This window comes from Anser cygnoides, chromosome 9 (assembly GCF_040182565.1).
Source record: "Anser cygnoides isolate HZ-2024a breed goose chromosome 9, Taihu_goose_T2T_genome, whole genome shotgun sequence".
Classification (NCBI taxonomy): Eukaryota; Metazoa; Chordata; class Aves; order Anseriformes; family Anatidae; genus Anser; species Anser cygnoides.
This window is the reverse complement of record NC_089881.1, coordinates 13,953,566-13,974,338: the sequence shown is the minus strand read 5'-3', so window position 1 is coordinate 13,974,338 and position 20,773 is coordinate 13,953,566. Positions and strand designations below refer to the sequence as shown.

General features: G+C 47.8%; 1 protein-coding gene across 5 annotated transcripts in view; it reads right to left on the bottom strand.

The window, feature by feature from the left end:
- Window positions 1–1,158: 1,158 nt before the first annotated feature.
- The window catches only part of LOC106039210 (D-beta-hydroxybutyrate dehydrogenase, mitochondrial-like), a 22,064-nt gene continuing 2,449 nt past the window's right edge, over window positions 1,159–20,773 (bottom strand). For 3 of the 5 annotated variants that reach the window (XM_067002041.1, XM_067002042.1, XM_067002044.1), the window contains exons 2-5: window positions 17,519–17,629; window positions 10,027–10,168; window positions 5,677–5,829; window positions 2,094–4,161 (exon numbers count right to left, since the gene is read on the bottom strand). In XM_067002041.1, the coding sequence (XP_066858142.1) occupies window positions 3,680–4,161; window positions 5,677–5,829; window positions 10,027–10,168; window positions 17,519–17,629 (888 nt within the window). In that variant the 3' untranslated portion in view covers window positions 2,094–3,679. Of the gene's footprint in view, window positions 1,286–2,093; window positions 4,162–5,676; window positions 5,830–10,026; window positions 10,169–17,518; window positions 17,630–18,751; window positions 19,531–20,773 lie in introns of those variants that run through there. The other 2 variants (XM_067002043.1, XM_067002045.1) reach the window with 2 other exon arrangements.

The window sequence follows — 20,773 nt, the reverse complement described above, 5'->3', positions numbered from 1 at the left end:
GCAACTTCTTGCCCCTGCCTGAGACGAACCACTTCCTCTGCAGCTCTTGCAGCTTTGAAGAGCCTTCTGCTTCCTCTTGACTTTCGTAGATGATCTTTATTTATTCCACCTGCTATAAACTTTGTCTTCTAAATTCTCTCTCTCCCTTTGCTGCTAGTGGAGGTTTCAAGTTGGGTGTCAGCCAAGAACCACAGGTGCCATGACGTCAGGGACACTCACTGGGACTGCTCACTGTTTTGGGACTTGTTTTGTGGTCGATACAAAGAGAACCTGGAGCTATTTGGAGTACCCAGACAGGTTCACAGTGCTCACTTGGGGGGCCCCAGGAGTCCCCCTGCTGTTAAGCTAGACCAGAGCAAACAGCACACAGAGGACGACTTCTTGGCTCCCAAAGTTATCACACAGAACCATCCTGATTTGAACAGAAAAACAGAAACATTTTGCAAAAGCTGAAGGATGTATCAAGGAACTGTACTTTGGCCATCTTCCAAAGCATCATAAGGAATGTGCAGAAAAAGGTACAACACCACCACGGTCTGGGCAGCTTGCCCCTGGAAGGAAAGCCACAGGCAGCCTAACTCCTCACAGGACACCACGTCAGCAACGAGCATGGACTTCCACAGGATTTCCACTGAGCTTTCTTCCGACTCCTCTGTCCTCCAGCTTTGGAGGTCACTCTAAATGGAATTTTCTTCCCTCTGTTATTCATCAGCAAGACAACGATCTGCCCTCAATGTCTGCACAAACGCAACACTACAGCACAAAACAAGGGTTTAGCTGCCTCAGGGAACAGATTTCACAAACAAGTTGGCTGCCCAGGGAGGTGGTTGAGTCACCATCCCTGGAGGTCTTTAAAAGACGTTTAGATGTAGCCCTTAGTGATACGGTTTAGTGGAGGACTTGTTAGTGTTAGGGCAGAGGTTGGACTAGATGATCTTGGAGGTCTCTTCCAACCTAGACGATTCTGTGATTCTGTGAAGTTTTCAATGGACACTGAGCAGCTGCAGGAAGTTCAGGATGGGAAGGGACCTGCTTGGTCACCGTACAGAAACATTTGACATTTGCTCTTCCCATGCCCGCACTCCGCTCCTCTCACCCCCAGACATCCACTCGGAGCTCCCACCAAGGCAGAAATCAGACCGGGTGCTGGCAGCTCACCTGAGCTCTTCTCAGAGGGGCAGAGGAAGGGGCTCGGGCTCACGTGCTGTGAAATCCCAGCCGTGGCTCTGGCACGAGGTCCTTGCACGGCCTTGGACAGTTCTTGGCTTGCGAGTCTCCGTTCTGTCTGTAAGAAGAGCTAATCCTTATTAACAGGCAGCTGTAGCATTTGGATTAATTACATGCAGAATGCTGAGGCAACGAATAACATATCACCACCCTCCCAACGGTGTCATTTGAGGAAACCACATCAAATATAAATACTGATAATGTATGCATTTGCAGAGGCCTCTCTCTGGCTGCCTTTTGCTAATGAAACATGGGAGCTGTGAGACTGCAAATGCGCTGTTGTTCTCAAAAAGCCATATGCAGCTCAGGCAGTGCACTGACACGGACACAGACACACACAGACGGATGCAGCATCCCCCAATTGCGTAGCTGAGACCTAGGCAGAGGCGGGACAACTTGGAGACTCGTTAACCACCACCAAGACTGAACACGGACAGGCACTGTGAATGATTCCCAAGTAGAGCCCCCAAACAGGGCTTTCCTGGGGAAACTTTTCTGCAAGTCCTTCATCTTCTACCCATTCCCACCAGCAGCCCAGACGGGGAGCCTGTGCAGAAAGGATCCTGTGCTTGTCACTGCCCCAGAACAAAAGCACCCTGCAGAAAACAGCTGTGCTGGCAACTGAAGCCATCACCTTGAACATCCCTTTGCCCTTTCCTCCATGTAAACCTGAGCAACTCGCTCTCTGCCTCCTTCTTTTACATCCTAAAAATGGGCAGTATCATCCCCCTTGCCACCTGCACTCACTAGCAGCCCAAACACCTGCAGAGCCATGGCCATCTCCTTAACCACTGGGCCCAATTAACACCCAATCTCAGATTCAGAGGGGAAAAAAGCATAGAAATGACCACCAGAACCCATGGACGTGTGCTTAACAAATCTCACAGTTTATTTTTCTCTCTGTGCAAATCATTGCTCCTTATCATTACTCGCATTTCACAGTGCAGGGGGTAGAAGTGATTTCAACACTGTTTAAACAAGCTGCAGCTCAGTGGGATTGCTCTCGGCCCTGGAAACCAGACAATCTCCACGTGCTGATGGTCTGGAATCAAGAACTGCATGGCCGGCACTTTCTGTAGTTACTTGGCATACAAGCTACCTCCACGGCATCTCCAAGAGAAGCCTGCTTTCCTCCTCAGGCATCGCAGCATTGCCAGCTACACCCAGGCTCCAAGCAGTCACAGACACTGGCATATAAAAAGTTTATGGCACAGCTTCCGAGTCACAGTTAGCTGAGAGACATGAGGAAAGAGCAAATGACAAGCTCTTCTTATAGTCACTTAATCTCACGTAGGAAAAAACAGATCCAAGTTTAGCAGCTGAATGGGAAACTAGCATGTAGAGTGCGAGGGTAGATTCCCGCTAGCAGCTTTGCTGGAGGTCACCGCTCAGAAAGAAGTGTGCTGTGAAGCCCAGCAGCCCTGGCACCTGGAAAAATGCCTCGAAGTCCTGGATATGGCCAACAGGAGAGACCCCTGGGGATACTGTGCAAAAGTAGCTCATACCAGTTATCAGGAGTGCTGAGGAAACAATCACATGTGACAGGGAAATTTCCTTGTGCAATATTAAGTAAAGGAAATGTGTTACCTAAAGCACCCTTCCAGAGCTTGTAGTCAGGCCACTCTGACTGCATGGTACCTGATGGAGCAGTTAGAGGTAGCAAATTTGTTTGCTACACCAGATTCAAGCCTGTCCCACAAACCTCATCAGCAGTGGGGGAAAGAGGCTGCAGGCCCAGCATCCTGAAGGATGGCTCAGACCTCACTCATTATTAGAAGGGCTTTGCCCAGCCCCGTCTGTCTGCAGTCACTGGCTCTGGCAGCTCCTGGCCACAGTGCTGGGAGGGACGAACCCTTCCCTGCAGTTGGGTAATGAGGCTGTTTAGAGGCACTGGCGTTGTCTTCAAGAAAAGAGCAAGCAGTCATGGAGCAGCAGAGCTTCCTACCAGTACCATCAAAACAAAGCAAGGCTGTGACTGACCCATTTTTAATCAAATGGAAAACTCAGCTTTTGTTTCCCATTTTAGCTTTTCCCTTTGAGACATCTCATAGCAACAGCTTTGCTCTGCTGTTACCAGCCCGTCCTTGTAAGGAAAAGCAAGAGCCCATTAAAGAGCCAAATTTATCGCTAAGAGAACTCTGTTGACCTAGTTAAACCAGGCACATATTTGACCCATTATGTTAACCTTCCTCTGCCTTCTCCACAGTCAAAAGGGAAATATCTTTCAACTTTAATCAGGGCAGCAGGAAACACAAAGACCAGAATTAGGGAAAAGACAGAAAAGCCATGCTTCTCTCAGCATCCCGCCATACACAACCTGAAGCCAAAACCCAAAGTGAAAGCGCAGACATCTACAGGGGAGATGCATCAGCAACAGGTGCAGGACAGGCCTAAGTGCGCTCTACGCCGTGCATACATACAAGCACTGGAAGGATGCTTGAAGGAGGGCCCTTTACAGCGTGGCTCCAGGAACGTAAAGCCAGTCAGCAAGGGCAGTGGGCAGGTGAGTCATGACCTGCAGCCTCACCCACCAGTAGGTCTCCATGGGATTGTAGCGGTTGTTTGGATGCGTGGAGGTGAGCGCATCGGTGATGTCATTCAAGACCAGAGACATGTCCTTCAGGCCGCTGTTAACGAAGGACTTCATCAGGGCCACGTGGCGAGCGAAGTACTCCCTCCCGTAGTCCTCCCGCACCGTGTCGCTGGCTCCGCTCCACAGCGCCTCGGCCTGCCTGTCGATGCCGTCCTCGGTCAGGATGCCGGTCGCGGCCACGAAGTTGCTTGGCTCGATGAGGATGACCCTGACCCCCCAGCGGTACATCTCCTGCCGGAGGCAGTCAGAGAAGGCTGCCACCCCGTACTTGGAAATGCAATAGCAGGAGCGGGATGGACTCACCATCCGTCCTAACATGCTTGTGATATTCACCACGCGGCCTGGAGGGGAAAGAGCAAGGAGAGATGATGGGCTGGCTGTTCCCAGCTAGGAGGTCAGGAGGAGCTGCAGAAGAGGGAGTCAGAAGATCCCAGTAAACAGGTGCTTTGTTGGATGACACTGATTTGTAAAATCTGTACCTTGAAGGGGGGTCCAAACTCCCTGTCAAGAAGCATCTCCCTCCTGAATCAAGAAAGGCTAGCTCCCACTCTGACCCCCTCCGTGGGCAGTATACGTGCCTTCCTCCATATTAAAAAGGATTTCCAAAGCATGCAAGACATCTCTCTCCTACTTTCCAAGTAAGGCAGTACCCTTATCCTCTGAGGCTATTAGCTGGGTGCTCTTACACCAGCGTGCATCATCAGAACCAGTGGAGGTTTCTCTCAGCCTGCTCGCCCATCTGGCTGGCCAGGGTTGCCTGGAGTATAACATGCCTGGGATGAACAGGGAGGAGTACTTCACATGCTGCTCTGGGGCAGCAAAGAGCACTTTTCCTAACTCCTACCAGTAGCCCATGGCAGCCTGGTGGCAGAGCTCTGGCAGCTTGCGTTAGATCACGCACTGCCTAGAGACAGTGACAGTAGTAAGTAGTGGGCAGCTCTGTCCTTCCCCAAGACAAGATGTGTGTGATTATGGTTTCAGCTGCACTCACAAACAGGCCCTTGAAATCTCAGCAGCTATTTTTGCAGAGAGGATTTTCACAGCTGTGGAGTACGACGCCCTTCTGCAGCTTGAAATTTTAGCTCAGAAACAAGTGGGTGGCTCTGCTCTCTCATTCCAGACCTAAGTACAGTTCGGAGGGACTGTGCAAACCAGCTATTGACCTGATGGGTAAACGGCCTTTTGTAGTGAGATGGGCTTCTTCAGCGGGTAGTTACTTTCTAAAAATGGTACCTGAGCAATCTGCTCAATGTAACCCCTTTCTGTCCTCACAGAACGCACAGCTGTGCCAGCATTCTCCCACACGTGCTAAATAAAGAAGCTCTTCAGAGTTTTGCTCATACGTATCTATTTTTTTTCCCCATAAAACAAAGAGTTTTGATGGTAACCATCTTCTTGTAGGTTATCTAAAATGGCTCTTATTGACTCATTTATTCCACCACCAGCCCTCTGCAATCAGCTGTGAACTGAGTAATGAAGGGATTCAGCTGTCCAAACACAGCACTTGGTGTGACTTTGGAGGCCAGAAGTATCTTGTCTGGTCCCAGTTACTTTCTCTAAAGGGGGCCCAGGGTCCTGTGTCCTATCTGCCAGCACTGCCTGAAGATCTTCAGTATCCTGGGATGTTTACGATCGCACTTTTGTAGTGCCTAGACTGACCCCCAGCAGTGGCGGGTGTCACTGAATCCTTGCACAACACGTCAAACATTGCTGTCTGTTCTGCCTGCATGCCCCAGACAGCCTCCTTGGACTGCACAGGCACTCCCCAAAGCAGAGTCTGATTCATCACTTTTAGCTATGTTTCTTTGCTGTGCTGCTAAAGCTCTCTGAGCCTAGCCAGGCTGCCCAGCACGTACCTTTAGCTCTGCGAATGAGGGGCAGGAAAGCCTTCGTCACCCTGACGGTACCCCACAGGTTGATCTCTGCCACCTCCTTGTAGTTGTCCAAACTTGCAAACTCCACCTCTCCGAAGGTCGAGACACCAGCATTGTTCACCAGGCCCCACAGACCTGCCGACAAGCACATGGTTAAGGAGCGGAACAAGGAAGAGCGTCACAGAGAAGCAGCTCTCTTTGTTCAAAGTAACCCAACTCCTTGACAAAGAAATGTGAGCTTTTGTAGAAAAAAGTTGTACAGGAAAACCCAGCAAGGAGAAAAAATACACTTTAAAAATACCAAATGTGAAGCCAGTAGGGCTTGTTTGGAGCCCCTGGGAAGGTGAGGGGGGGCCATAATCACAGCCTTCCTGAATGTCTCCCTCTAAGGGCAGAGGCTGTACTTGGTCTGTACAGCTGGATCTCCCTGACCCTGTTTTATGCCCCCTGTAGGTCTTGAGTTTGTCTTCACTCAGTGACGATCATGTTCTCTTGCAATCTAGAGGGGGCTGGACTTCCCCTCAATTAAAAAACAAACCAACAAAACCAGAAGGAAAGCAAATAACTGAGAATCTAAATCCACCTCATATCTCTGGGATGTGACTCACTGTTTCGGAAAGCGCATGGTGTTGATCTGCAGGTTCGTGGCCCAGTTACCAGCTCCTATAATTTCGTCCAGATATTTGGACTCCCTCAAACCTAACTATACCAGGACACGGCAAACTTGCAACCAACCCTTAAAACCATTAGTATTTACAAATTAACTTCTATTGTGCATGCAGTCCTGTCAAAATTAAATTGACTGCACTTACCAAGAGCTTCCGCACTGAGCCCCTTACGTGTCCGGGACTTAGCCTGTCACTGAGTATCTGACCCTTCGAAGCGATCACTGCAGGAGTCCCCATGGCAAACATCTGCAGGACTGAGTCCACACTTTGTGAACTTGCTGTAGCACATGACTCTGCAGCCATAAACTGCAGTAGGAACAAACAGAAGAGTTGGAACAAGATAACAGAGTTGTTCCTCGTTAGAAGTCCTGCTACACATCCTTATTTTTCACTGTGTAAGTAGCCAGTGGGAACTGGGGCCCCCTTCTGCTCCCCGACCCTCCTCTTACCACTAAGAACAAATGCAGGACTAGGAAGAAGTTTTAATGTCCAGGGAGCTCAGACACTGCTATCAAAAGTCACCCGTGTCATGCCACCCTGATGATAAGCTTATCAAGCGCTCCAAAAAATGTTGGGCTGTTTGCCCAGCCTCTGCTCCGTATCTCCCCTGCTCTGATGTAACCAAGTCTTGTAATAACTTCCAGCTTGTATTTATTCATGGTGAGATAGTCACCTTATATTGTACTGAATACAGTCCTCTAAGCAAATTGTAGTATCCTACCTCTGCCCAATAAATACCAATGGAATTTATCCTCCAGGAGCATTTAAGAAGCCCAGCATGCCCTTGTTAGACTGGCTCTCTACTCACGTGATGGCCCCGGTAAGACTCCCTGCCCTGCTCCCTGCTGAGTTCTTTTTCCCTGAAGGCTTTTGGCCAGCTATGTACAGAGGAGGTCATGTCCTACCTAGTGATAACAATACATTAACCATTCCCTTGTCATCTGTCCCAGAATAAATTTACCTACTCACCCGTCACAGCTGCCATCACTCCAGCATTTTCCAACCACCAGGGTGGTGTCCCAGCACCCCTTCTGCCCTGCATTTCTGTTTCTAACAGACAATGGCAAACGCTGCTCCCCTAGGTCAGCTCACTGGCCTGCACCTCTATCCTCCTCCAGAACAACCCCAGGGGCTGTTTCAGATAACAGCTCTGTGGTAGCCTGCAGCAAAAGCCAAGAAAACTTCTTGCTCCTTACCTTATCCTTACCTCTGCTTTATTAATTCAAATTTCTAAATGCAGTCAGGTAGTTTTATTCCTGCTCTGTCCAAGATCCCCTGCCTGTCACCAATGCACTTATTGAAGCTGCCAGCTTTAACGGGCCGAGATCACTCAGAAATTCATGCTCACCTGGCATACAGCACACCATCTCAGCCTGAATTGGGTCCCCTGCGTTGCTGCAAAGCAGGCTCTAATCTCCAGCAGGACCTCCACAGTAACAGAGCATTTGATAGTGTAATTTCACGAGTAACAAGAAGCTATGCACATCAAGTTTGGCAGGGATTTACCAAGGACCACAAAAGACTTAAACTGGCAGTCCCAGACTGACATCTGCGGTGTATTCCTGATTCTAAACTACTCTATAACCATTTCCCATTCCCTGTGTTACGTGGCTAGATGCAGGGACTTTCATGAAGAAGCTACTTACAATACTTTGTGCTTGGAATTTGACTGCCCACCACTCAGGTTATGTTACGTACACAACCAAGGTCTGATAGTTACCTGGTCACAAGGCCGTTTGCAGGACAGTGGTATGTTTACAGAGCAGGGCCTTATCACTATTAGTTCTTTAATGTCAACAATACAGTGGGAACTACATAGGACTGAAAACAAACAGCGGCACTCCCATCAAAACGACTTTAGCCTTAGGTACATAGCGCAGGGACAAGAGGTAGAAAAGTCTAACACAAGAGCTGTCCTGCGCTCCCTCCTCTGGGGCCGCACCTGGTGTGCAAGGCACCTCAGTCTCAATGCAGACTTGATTGAGCATCATTTATTGGCAAGCCCCAAACCTTGGTCACGCTGAAGCTCCTAAAAAGAAGCCTTCACTGCTTTGCACACTGTGCTGCAGCAAGCAACGCCAGGGTAAGGCTCTCAAGAGCAGGAGGAACCAGTCCAACTTGCTGATCAAGGACGCAAGACTTCACTGTTACAGCTACACAAAAGGTTTTTTCAAACACTGCTGCATTTATAGAAGCAACAGAGCTGCCCCCTTACAAGTCACCACTCAGCGGGAAATGGCTCTGTGCCACCACGGCTGTTGCTAGGTTCTTCAGGAAAAGCTTGAGAAGCTGTGAAATGTGCAGCGAGGGCTGGATGGTCGTGTAGGAAGAAAAATCGTGCAGAGAGAAAATGTGTGGGAACGGAGCTCGTACGTCACTCGGTTACATTTCACATTCAGGAGGCAGGGTGTGCTCACACAATTTGCAAGAGTATTAGAGCTACTGTTATTAACTAGCTTTGTATGTTTGTATGAACAAAGACATGCCTGTGGCAGCCTCACCCACGCCTCAAGAGGAGCAATCACCCTCCGGCCATACAACCCGTAAGTCCTGGAGGCACCGATACGACACCTCAGCTGCTGCCCAGCTTGCTACTTGCATAGAGCCTGCAGAGAAACCCTAGCAGGGCAGGAAAGCCTCACAACCTCACCACATGGGAAGAGGTGAGGTGTTGCACCAGGGTCTGGCTGTAAGCTCGCATCCCACTGCCAAACCACTCACAGGAGGAGCTGTCTGAAGCCCAGTCCAGGAGCCGAGATGTGCTGCAGCAGTGATGTGGTCATCCATCCTTTCCCAGGCACCAAGCAAGCCCACAGATCAGTGCAAAGGTAGATGTGGAGCACCCTGGCACCAGCAGCATCTTGAGCTGCCTGGGCTCTTGTGGGCTGCTCCTACCACCAGCACCCTGCTGCTTGTCCAGCCCCACACCCATTTCCAAGAAGGAAGCAAGCCTGCTTCCTTCCAGTGACTATTATCTTCTTTCACACGCACCTAGGGTCCCTGAGCTGGACTCACGCTTGAGGTGGCAGGCGAGTTAAGGTGGTCTTTGCTGAGCCCATCCTGGATTATGTCTCCTATCACCACTGGGGTGTTGCATGACAAACAAAGCGTGGGTTGGCTTGGCTGAAGAACAATCCAGATTTGGGGGCAGGTCAGTTTTAGACCAGCTCAGCACTCAGTTACACAAGCAGGTTGTACCAGCACAGCAGAGGGGACAGCAGTAAGCAGCCAGGGCCCGTGGCCTCCCCACTAGCAGGGTCACTACAGAAATGTCTGTGTGAGCCAGGCTCCAACAGCAGCACCAGAAGGGAATCGGGGTCTGGCCACTCTATGCTTTCACGGACACTCAAGGAGAAAGAGGCAGGCTGTTGGGGACGTGCTGCCACTCAACACTTTTTATGGGATGCGGGGTTAAAGCCTTACCCTCTAAGCCAGTCTTGGTCTCTTGCCCTGCCACAGAAGTGCTGGCCACATGGGAACTCTCACCAGCCTGAGCGCAGCCCTGCCTGTCAGTCACACACTTGCAGGCCTCCAGGCTTGCTAATTGTGTTTGGGCAGTGCAGATCAGGAACAACCTGGCCAGAGTAGGGCTTCCTCCATTAGAAGGATTCTTTGAGCACACCAAAGATCCTGCTGGCCCAGAGAAACAAAGATCCCCACATACCTTCTTCTGGGTCCTTCAGGGTTGTCTTCACAAAATCCACAGCCTGAACCACCTCCTCGTCACTGCACACATTCATCTGTAGCACTTTCATGCGATCTGACTTCATGTTCTTCAGCTCCCTGGCTCCACCTCCATTCTTATCCTGCTCAACAGAAGAGAAAGATGTGCTGCTAAGATGTGCAAGTAGCAGTGATGCAGCCTGCAGACAGGCATACTGACACAGACAGAAAATACGAGCTATTGAAACTGCACACAGAGCAGGTAAGCCTGGGGCACAAACAGGCACACGAGCCACATGAACCAGTGCCCAACCCATGGGCATGTTCCTACTCCATTAGTGACCCGCTGCTCCAAAGGGCCACAAAGCTCTTTCTGTTTGCTCCTCACACAGAGGGTTTCACATCTGTAACACTGTCAAATACTGTGCCAGCCTCGAATTATCGTGGGTGACTCTCTGATGCTTCAGTCTCCATGCTCTGCAGGCAACACGGCAAACATTTATACACAAATCAGAACCAGATTTTCCAGGCTTAAAAGCAAAAGGCTAATTAGTTAGGCACCTTAGTCATCTAATTCCATAACATTGCCTGACTTCTAATGAGATAGTATTGTCTTACTACTTTGAAAACAAGACAGCGGCAACACCTTTGGCATGCCTAACAGCAACTGTTGATGCTACAGGATACAGCAGAAAGTATTTGCAGCTGAACCTATGTAACAGCAATATTTTTCTCTTATGATACAGCAGAGTAGGATGCACAGGAATGCAGTGCAGTGGAGATCAGCCGCACACCACAAGATTATAGACATTAGGCATGAAAGGGGGAAGCTCTGGCCAAAGAAGCAAGACTCTTCTCTACACTACAGATAAGAATGTGATGGCTATAATTTCCTTCCTATCATTTTCTTGCCTTTCCTCTTTTCTACCAGGTTCTTCTCACCTTCTCTGTCAGGACTTCAATTTCAAAGACAGATGTGGAAATGTTTAAGAAAGGTAATGCATATAAAAAAGCGCATTAATTTAGGATAGAATAATGAAGGCAGTTTTGAGCCCTTAGTTTCTTAACAGCTCACCGCTGTTATCATTAGAGACACTGTTACTATCTTTTTTTTTTTGTTTAGCCAAACCTAACCATGCTTCAAACTCCTAATCTTACCTGGTCACTTGCAGACAGGATTGATACGTATACTTTACAGCCATTCTCACATGGTATACAACAAATAAAACCAAACAGAGCAGAGATTAGCCATGCGGTTCCCCCAGCAGGCTTGAGATTTAATTCATCCTACTCCCTGAATTACAGGCTCTGCCTTGTTAGGGAGGCAGAAGTTATGAATTGGTGAGTCACCGTGCCTGGCTGCCACTCTTCCCTGAGTACTCGATACCAACTCCCCCAGCACGAGGGCAAACAAGGTGAGCAACACTCCCCCAGTCACCTGCTCAGCTGCCTCCACAGAAAGGCGGATGCAAGAACTGCGTTATCGCTTCGTTTTCCTACGCTTATCTCAGGCTGCCTATTTAATGAACACAGTATACAACTTCTTGCCTCTACCTTCAGTGCAGCGAACAACGACATGCAATGAAGGAAAAGAGCTGAAATTCCATCTTGGCCTTGAGCAAAACAGGGCAGCTCTGCTAGCACCAACATATAATTATTCCACAGCTATGATAATAGCAGATATCAGCTTCTGTCCCCACGGCTGCGTATCATTTCACAATTGACCTATTTCCAGGTATCACAAAAAGAAAATATAGACCTGAAGCTTTCTAATGCACATCAAACACACTGACGGCTCATACCTGGCCACGAAAACAAACTCTGAAAGTGATGTTACAAGTAGTTAACAACATAGTCATCACAATACTATATTCCCTTCAAAATGGGTGAGGGTTATGTGACGCCCCACTCTACTCCTGGAAGATGCTCTTGGATCTCAGCTGTGAGTTACACAAAATGACTTTCGGCTACCTAACAATGAATAAAGTGGAGCGAATTCTGCTTGTAAAGAGAGAGGTTTACTCTATCTATGTGGAAACAAAAACTTAAATATATCTGTAGTCACAGAGCACTGAAAACACCTTTCTCTGCATGTTTTTCTCTCTCGTAATCCTCAAAACATAAAGAAGAAATACTTCCACTGTTTTTTGTCAAGAGAAACTTGCAGACCAGTAACTTAAAAATCCAGCATAAATTGATTATTCACGTTGCAGTCAGTTTTGCCCTATCGCCAATGCAACCCCACCTGTGATGTTACCTTCCCAGCTACAACTTGTGGGCAAAACGCACTGATCTTGGAAGACTGACTTCACCATGAAACATCCACTGGAACCCCTTTTCATAGTTGCAGACACCATCCCAGCTGCTATTTCACTGTAAAACAAAGCAGTTAACTCTATATTAAGCAACATCCAGAAAGCCTGTTAACAAACAAAGCAGGCATCTATTTTGTGGAAAGAAGTGAACACCGTTCATGTTCTGGGAACTTCAGGGGCAGGAAGCACGCTGCACTGTTCAGACACCCACATGGTGCTTCCTCTTTGTTTTTTAAATGGTGGATTTGAGGCTGGCATTTGTTCTTCCTCACATACTGGCTGGTTCCTCCTCCTTGCGAGCAATCCCATACAAGCTGCCACCAGCATGAGGTAGCCACATCTTGGCCCCACTCCACCGGCAGTTTCTTTTTTCTCTGCAACCTTGCAAAATGATGCAAGGACCGGACAATCCTGGGTGGAAACTCAGACAGGGTTAACACAAGAAATTGCCAAAAATACTGCTGGGGAGATGGCATTGCAGGCCACCCTAATAACAGCCCCAGAGATAGTAACTGCAGCAGCAAGTCCTCCTTGGGTGCTGTGTGTTTGCAGACCTGAGCCGCGCTGCGGGCACTCACTACTCCCACCAGCAGGTCCCAAGGCAACAAATCCCACGCCAGGGAGGGCCACTACAGCCCAGGGGGATCCCAGGAGAGATCCTGGCAGTACTGGCCCCATTGCTCCTGCAAAACTTCTCCCCACCACCCCCTTGCTGTCACTTTTTTCTTTCTTCTCCCAGTTTCATTAGCGCTGATAGCTGTCCTGCTCCAGCCCCGCCTGCTGCCTGAGCACCCTGGGGAGAGGCCCCCAGTGGGACCCAGCCACTTCCTCCCCGTTCCCCCACTCTCCCGGTTATCCTGCCCCCGCAGCCCTCGACACCTCCTGCTGCCTACCCGACCCTGCGCCTAGCAGGGGCTGCTCCTGTGCTCGGAGAACAGCAGCACCACAGCCCTGCTGCCCAGGCTGCGGCTGCCTCCCTCGCTCCTCTCTCCTGCTCTGACCCGGAGCATCCTGGTGCAGGACAGGCAGCTCTGCAGGCACAGAGCCCTGCTGTAACGGGCTGAGCCACGGCTTCCTTCCAGGGAACCTTGTGGGATGAAGGATTAGATCCTGGCAAGGACTCGGGCACCTGCAGTGGGATTTCAGTGGGAATCAAGAAGCCATAAACACAGTGCTGAAAACCCTCCCTGAGCTGCTGCCTATCCCGAAGGCAACCCCACGCAGACACTTGTTACTGCACGCTGACTTCTCCCCTCCGGTCGTGCCGCAGACTTCCTCGCACCACACAGTGACTTCGATGTGACTTTGATGCGACTGCCCCCCAGCTCGAGCTGTGCCCTGTCCTGCCGTGTCTCAGGCTGACTCGGTGGGTTTACGCTCTCCTATCACCACTGGTTCCCGCATTGCCTTGCTGCTGCCTACCCGCACGTTCCCTTTCTGCATTTCCTCATCAGAACGCCTCATATTTGCCATTACTGGATTTCAGCTATTTGTTTTCAGACTGGTTCTGATCCTTTGGCATCATTTTGAACCCTACTCCCCCAGGAGCCTGTAATCCTCCCTGCTTGGCACCACGCACATTATTTTCCTAAGTGAACTCTCCATTCCATGGTGCTTCTGAGAAAATTTCACTGGGGCTGAAGAGCAGTCACATGCTTAGGGCATAAATCTGCTCACAAGACTATGAGGGACTGTGTCAAAACCCGTATTCGAGATGCATTTATTCCTTCCCCTTTAACCACTCTGCTGCTTAGCCAGAACGAGATTAGGCTGACATGGCACAGCCTGTTCCCAGTAAACTTATACAGTGCAAATCACACTATGCTCTAGGCATTTATAAAATTGACAGTTCAGTGTGCTGCAACTTCATCTCGTGCACTGAAGGTGAGCTGCCTGGTCAGTAATTCCAGAGCTCTGTCTCCTTTTGGGAGACAAGTACAGTGTCTGCCCTTATCCAGTCCTCTGGAAGTACCCTGGCCTCCAAATGTTCCTGAAAACATCACCCACGAGACAGAAAACACTTTGGCTCATCCCCTCGATGTTCTTTAGCACATTCAGTACATGAGGAAAAATTTCTTTACCATGAGGGTGGTCAAACACTGGAACAGGCTTCCTACGAAGGTGGCTGATGCCCCATGCCTGTTAGCAATCGAGAGGCATTTGCATAATGCCCTCAATAGCACGCTTTAACTTTTGGTTAGCCCTGAAGGAGTCAGGCAGTTGGACTAGATGGTCTTTGAAGGTCCCTTCCAACTGAACTGTTTGATTCTACGTAATCAGGCCTGGTGAACTCCAACACAAGCATTTATGTAAACATTCCCTGTTCTTCCCCTTTTCCATCCTGCAGAACAAACATCCCTACCTCCTCATGAAAACTGCTGTCCGTAGGCATATGAAAACAAATTATTTTTTCTTCTTGCAATAAGATCAAAGAAAATAAGAAATCGACTATTTCAGTAGTTCTTATTTTCAGGTTATTCTATAACTGATCTCTGTGCATTTTTCCACCTTAATTCTAATATATTAATGGGAACTTCCCCTGGGGACTTACTTATCCTTGCTAAACAAAATCCCTTGTGCACTTGATTGCCTCCAGCTCTATTTCAGCCTGCTCTCGGTATTCAGTACCAATTTCAGTACTGTTCATCGTGTAACTTTATTTTGGCTTTATGATCATTAAAACTCCTTAAGCACTCGACAAGGTACCATCCTGTTAATGTAAGAGCTTTCTGCGACTAGCAGTACATCAGGGATCCTTTCACTCTCAGCATAAAAGCACCAAGTAAGTGAAGACGGAATAACTATGTGTGAACTAATAGCCTGGCATCTGCTCTTTGACAACTGCCCCCATACCTGCTCTGACCCCGCAGTGAACCTACGGCAGCTCAGTCTTTCACGACAGGGGAAGTTTCCTCGCATTTGCCATGAGCAGTTACATGCACACTGCCGATTACCACAGGGTAGCTGCATCCTCGGCCACGCTGCGTGTGCACAGCTTCACTGACCAGCAGTAATCGCTCATATGCTCAGACCTTATTCTCCACAAATGATCTGACCTAACAGCTCCCTGCCTTTACTGTTGTTTCCTGCTTCTTTTGGACTCATCACCCTTTCTACAGTGCCTATACGCTTTTTTTTTTTTCTTCGAGCAGTCAGTTCTAGATTTATAGCCTTTCATCTCAAGCACATTCTGCCATTAGGTTTTCAGTAAGCTCCTGCTCATCAAAGTTGAAATTCCTAGGACTTTCTTCCCCATCAACCACCTAAACCACAAGGCTGTTCCATGAGGATGCTGCCTGCCCCAAGAACTGCAGAAAGCATTCAGCTGTGTCACTTCAGCAACAGCTATCCAGGTAATTATGTTGCCACCAGACCATCTCTTTCAGATGCACCTAACAGCAGATAAAATACTAACAAGCCAGACAGGACAACAAAAACAACAAACCACTCACGGGTGAAATCCTGTGGCACTGAATCCTGGCATTCCATAAATTTATTAAATACAGAACAAAAAAAATCACATTCTTCCACTCTACCTCTTCAAGATCGAGTGCTTAGACAACATCTTGAAAGTACCTGCAAAGCAGCTAGGATTGCTGATGCATTTTCCACTTCCACACAGAATTTAAGTAGGGATCACAAAAAAAAAAGAAAGAAATTGTCTGAGTAAGAAGCTGCCAGACCAGATCAGAGAGGATGTCAAGAGCTGCCAGGCCAGTTTGGGAATAGGCAATAACCTGTGATCAAGGAGTAAATTTATTTTTTGGCAATAAAATGAACAAACAGGGCTTACATTGGATGCACTTAGTTTCTTTGTGGCTTCAAATAGTCTGACCCTCTCTTTTGTGCACTAGTGTTCTGCTTTCTGAAATAGCCTTCTCAGAACCACTCTGTCCCCTCTCCTTTCTGTTCCTTACACCTGCTGCTGTGCGAAGTGAACGCCTGACTTGCTATCACCACAGAGACAGATACCCCAAAGGAGCAAATGACGTGATTACTGAAGGATTTACAGAGCCTCCGTATGGAAATTTCCAAACAATGGCAACTTTCCAACAGGACTTGCTTGCTCTCAAGTTACACAATATGTCAGCTGATAATAACTTTCCCTGCTGGTGTGGGGGAAGAACGTAACCTCCGCTGAGATCACACCGGCAAGGAGGACCACCTTCTTTTTTGTTATTCTCACCCTCCACAATTTTCAAGCATCTCTGGTCATCACTCTGAGCACCTGAGCTAGAACAGCCATCTTCAAATAACTTCTATTCCATTGAAAAGTAATACAAAGTAAAGCAAAAAGATACAAGATACACTCATTTCATGCCATTTGTTAGCACTAAAAGCCATGATTATTACATTGCCAATACTTAAACTTAACTATTTCCTTAAGCCAAGGTAAAAGGAAAGGAAACTAAATCACTTTTCCTTCCCAGGTCTTCTGTGTTTGTGCTGATGTGTTAGGTGCTTTAGAAGCAGGAAAGTCAGAGTAGAAAACAGCATTTATCTCCATGAGCAGACAACTGATAGCCCAGAGTTGCGATAGAATTATCGTATCAACACACAAGCTTAAGAGCACTTTTTAAAGAACATTTATCAAATTGGGTGCTCAATCCCTGCAAAACAGCAAAAGTAGCACTTGCACTGAAGGAGAAGAAAAAATATCTGAGAAATGAGACGCTGCAATAAGGATGTAAAGTATCCATTAAGAAAGATAGCAATTGGCAATACTGGAAAGAAAACACTCTTGCTGCTGAAGAGCAGCAAGGCAGGAGAGGTGGCTTGGAGATGAGTTTGAGGGGAGCGTCCCCAAAGGAAAGTGACAGCAATGGAGGCACATGGAAAGACAAGAAGCCATGGTGCCATAGCACTCTTGGACCATCAGATTTATCGCGTGTGTTGCATATTGCTGAGAGGCTTCCAGAAGTGAACTGGAACCTTGCACCCTACTGTGCAAGCTACTGTACAGACATGCAGCTGACAGTCTCTGCCCTGAAGAGCTCAGAATTACAGGAATGACAAGATGTAGCACGCCAATGAAGCAAAGAGATATAAAGATCCTTGCCCACTGTACCTCCCACAGGTCTTGGACTAGGGCGAATGGAAGCCACAGATGAAGAGGCTGTTACTTGAGAAGCATTTTTCTCCCGTCACAGAAGAATTTTGATTAATGTTACTACTCACCGCTAGCAAACATCCAGCGAAAACAGTAAATCCCTTTGCATGGAGCTGTTTAGCCAAGGCATGTCCAAAACCTTTGTCACAGCCTGTTATGAGCACCGCCTTCCCTTCAACCTGTATGAAGAAAGACAATAACATGACACTGTCAGAAAATGCAGTGGTGTAGGTACCAGCAGCACTGAGCTACACCACAAAGGAGCAGCTCATAGCCCTGCAGCCAGGGCCAGCCTGTGTTTAGAAGGAACTATCAGCAACTGGGAGGTGATGTGGCTGCTATCTGGGCCCTGTGTGGGACTGAGCTCACCTGACTTTACCTATCTGAGCAATGGCTGTTCGATCCAAGTTAGCAGTAAAAATCCCTTGTAAAAGGCACCCCCTATAAAACACCTCAGAATGCATCCAGAAGAGCTGGGATAATCTCCCTCCAGTCCAGAAAGAGCTCAGACCTGATGCATAATTTTGGCCAAGCATCACTCTGCATGCAGCAATATCCTAAACCAAAGCCAGGTCATAGTTCTGTGTAGCTCAGCTCCCTTTCCCCGTGCGCGGTGGCGAACACAGATACAAGTCACAATGGCCACAGACCTGTTTTATGGCAATCTAAACTCAACAATTTCAGTGAAGTTTTGGCTGGGTGAACCAGCTTAGAGAAGATAACTGTGTAGAAATGTAACCAGCTCCCAACCATGAAATCCTAAATGTATTCAACTGCCAGTCTGTAACTACGTGTGTTGCCTTGACACCCCACCTAAAACAGCAGCTCATTCTTTCAAGTGTTAGTGGCCAAAACAATACAGAAACATTTAAAAATACGCCTATCAGCTCATAGGCATATAGGAAAGAGCAGCACAGAAAACATCACCATGACAGCATGTCACCTGCTTGAAGTGCAGAGCAGCTCTTTTAGCTGCAGTGACTGTTGCCTGTACCCTACCTGCTCAGTGCATCACTTTCCATGCCACGCTTTAACGTGCAGCCATGTTTCCTTCTGAAATACTGCACTCTTAACAGGAACCGTTTATCAAATCCTACAGTTCTTTCCTTTCCTTCCTACGTTTTCTTTTGACTGACAGATGAATTGAAAGAGAAGATCTGATACTACATCCGCTTTGACACAACAGGCCTGTGATAGTTCTGAAAACAGAATCCAAAATCCTGAATAGGATTCTGTACCAAAAAATTGCACATTTACCCTCTTTCTTTGCTTGAAAGCCATCGTTCTCCCCCTTTCCTTACCACAGCTGTGAAGCAAGGACCTCGTGACATTTAGCCCAACTTGCAGCCACACAGCTGCAGTGTTTCAGACTGCTCCAAACTGAAACCCTATCTGTAAGGCAGTAACGTGATACAGCAGTAAATATCTAGAGAATGCAATAAGGAAGTGAGGTCACTTCCATCTCTATGGCGATATCTGCAGCTAATATTCTCCATTACTGTATTAACAACATCTAGAACATGAACGTTTGTATCTTACACTACTCATGTACGAACTGTACCTTCTTGCCCAGCCCCTGTTTCAGACAGAAACGGGGTAATTACCAATGCTCTGATCTCTCATTCTGCTGACGTCTGGTAGTGAAACGGCAATAAGGAATAATTGCAGGGCGATAGCGATCAGTTACTGCACATACTCAAAATGAGCCCAAGCAGGCAGACAGCAATAGGCAAATGAGCTACACCCTGTCCTGTCCAATATCTCACACTGAAGTTATTGTTTCAAAGGAGGCTCATAATGTGAAGTTGAAATGAACAGATCAAAAGTCTCTCCCTCATTTATCATATGAACACCCACAGCATGTCACACAAATACCGATTCCTATATTCATGCCAACAGCACCCACATACAGGCTAGTTCTACTGAAGCTCTAAAGGTAGCTACAGCTAAAGGACAAAAGATAAGTGAGAATTAACTATAGTGGTCAACCTTCATTTAATTTACAGTGACACAGCTCCAAGATACATGGGGATCAATAACAAACCAGATCACAAATCTGCCAAGGTCACTTCCCACATTAATTCAGCAACCTGGCACTTAGAGAAGAAAAGATCGGACTTTTTCCTCCGCCTTACCTCCCTACACCCTTTGCCTCTGAATCTTGAAGGAGAGGGACTTCCAGAAAGCAGAGGAACTGAGCAGGAGATAAAGAGATGTGATCATTTCCAAAGGCCAGAACAGGCAAATGGATAAGATGCACAACCCTCAGCTGTAGTGAGCTCTCAGCAGCAGGTCTGAGCGGGACAGAGCTCACTCACGTGCAGGTAATAAAGGAAGACCTATCTACAAATGGCTGGGTTGTGGTTGTGTCTGCATCTAATTTTAGCTCTCAGCAGTTGGTTTGTTTTCTCTGGTATAAAAAACAACAACAACAACAAACACAACAAACCAAATACCAAAATGTATACAAAAATGAGGACATGGAAAAAAAACATCTCCTCAGCTGCCTATAAGGAGAAGAAAAGTGAGCAACAACTTACAGTATTGAAAGTTCTAGTGATTACTTGTTATTATTCTAATTGCTGGTAATAAAACATGTGACTACAATAACATGGTACATGACAGACCGAGGTCCCAGCAGCACTAACAAGCATGCACAGAAAACCCAAGGGATCTAACAGATCTACCTGCAGCTGCCCCCATCTTTGTGACGTGCCTGGTGGACAGAGACCTTCCAGAGACGAGAACAGGGCGTGAAGCCAAGGTACGCACCCAAAGAGATCCTATCACAAAAAAAACCCTCTGAACACGGAAAAGCCTGACCATCCTCACCCTTCGAAAGTGCCTGAGATAAGGCCTAATAGGCCTCGCTCCTGGAGTTTGATAAGGGTCAATCTGCAGCTTACAGCTTGACACCATGGTGACACAGAAAAAGGTGACTATCGTGCAGGCAGAGGACTGGCTCCCACCTCTCACAGCTAGCATCACAGTGATGTTAATCAATGTTTTAAGGAATTTCAGGTGCCTCACTCACCAAGTCCTACAGTGGTCTCAGGGAACACTACAAAGAAAACTGTACAATGTTGTTAGGGCACAGGAGACCAGCTAAGAGTGTGGAATAAAACCTTGTGTTGGAGGTGCTGCTGTGGCACCTTGTTAGGGTAACATTAGGGTAATGGTTAGGGTAATGTCTGTATCATTGCCCGTGATCTGTGGCGCTTTACCAGTAAAACACGTTTCTCACAGTTCAAATAGCTCCAGTGAGGCAGACTGGTTTCAGCCTGCAGCCAGCTCAGACACATACACTCCACCAGCTTTTCCTA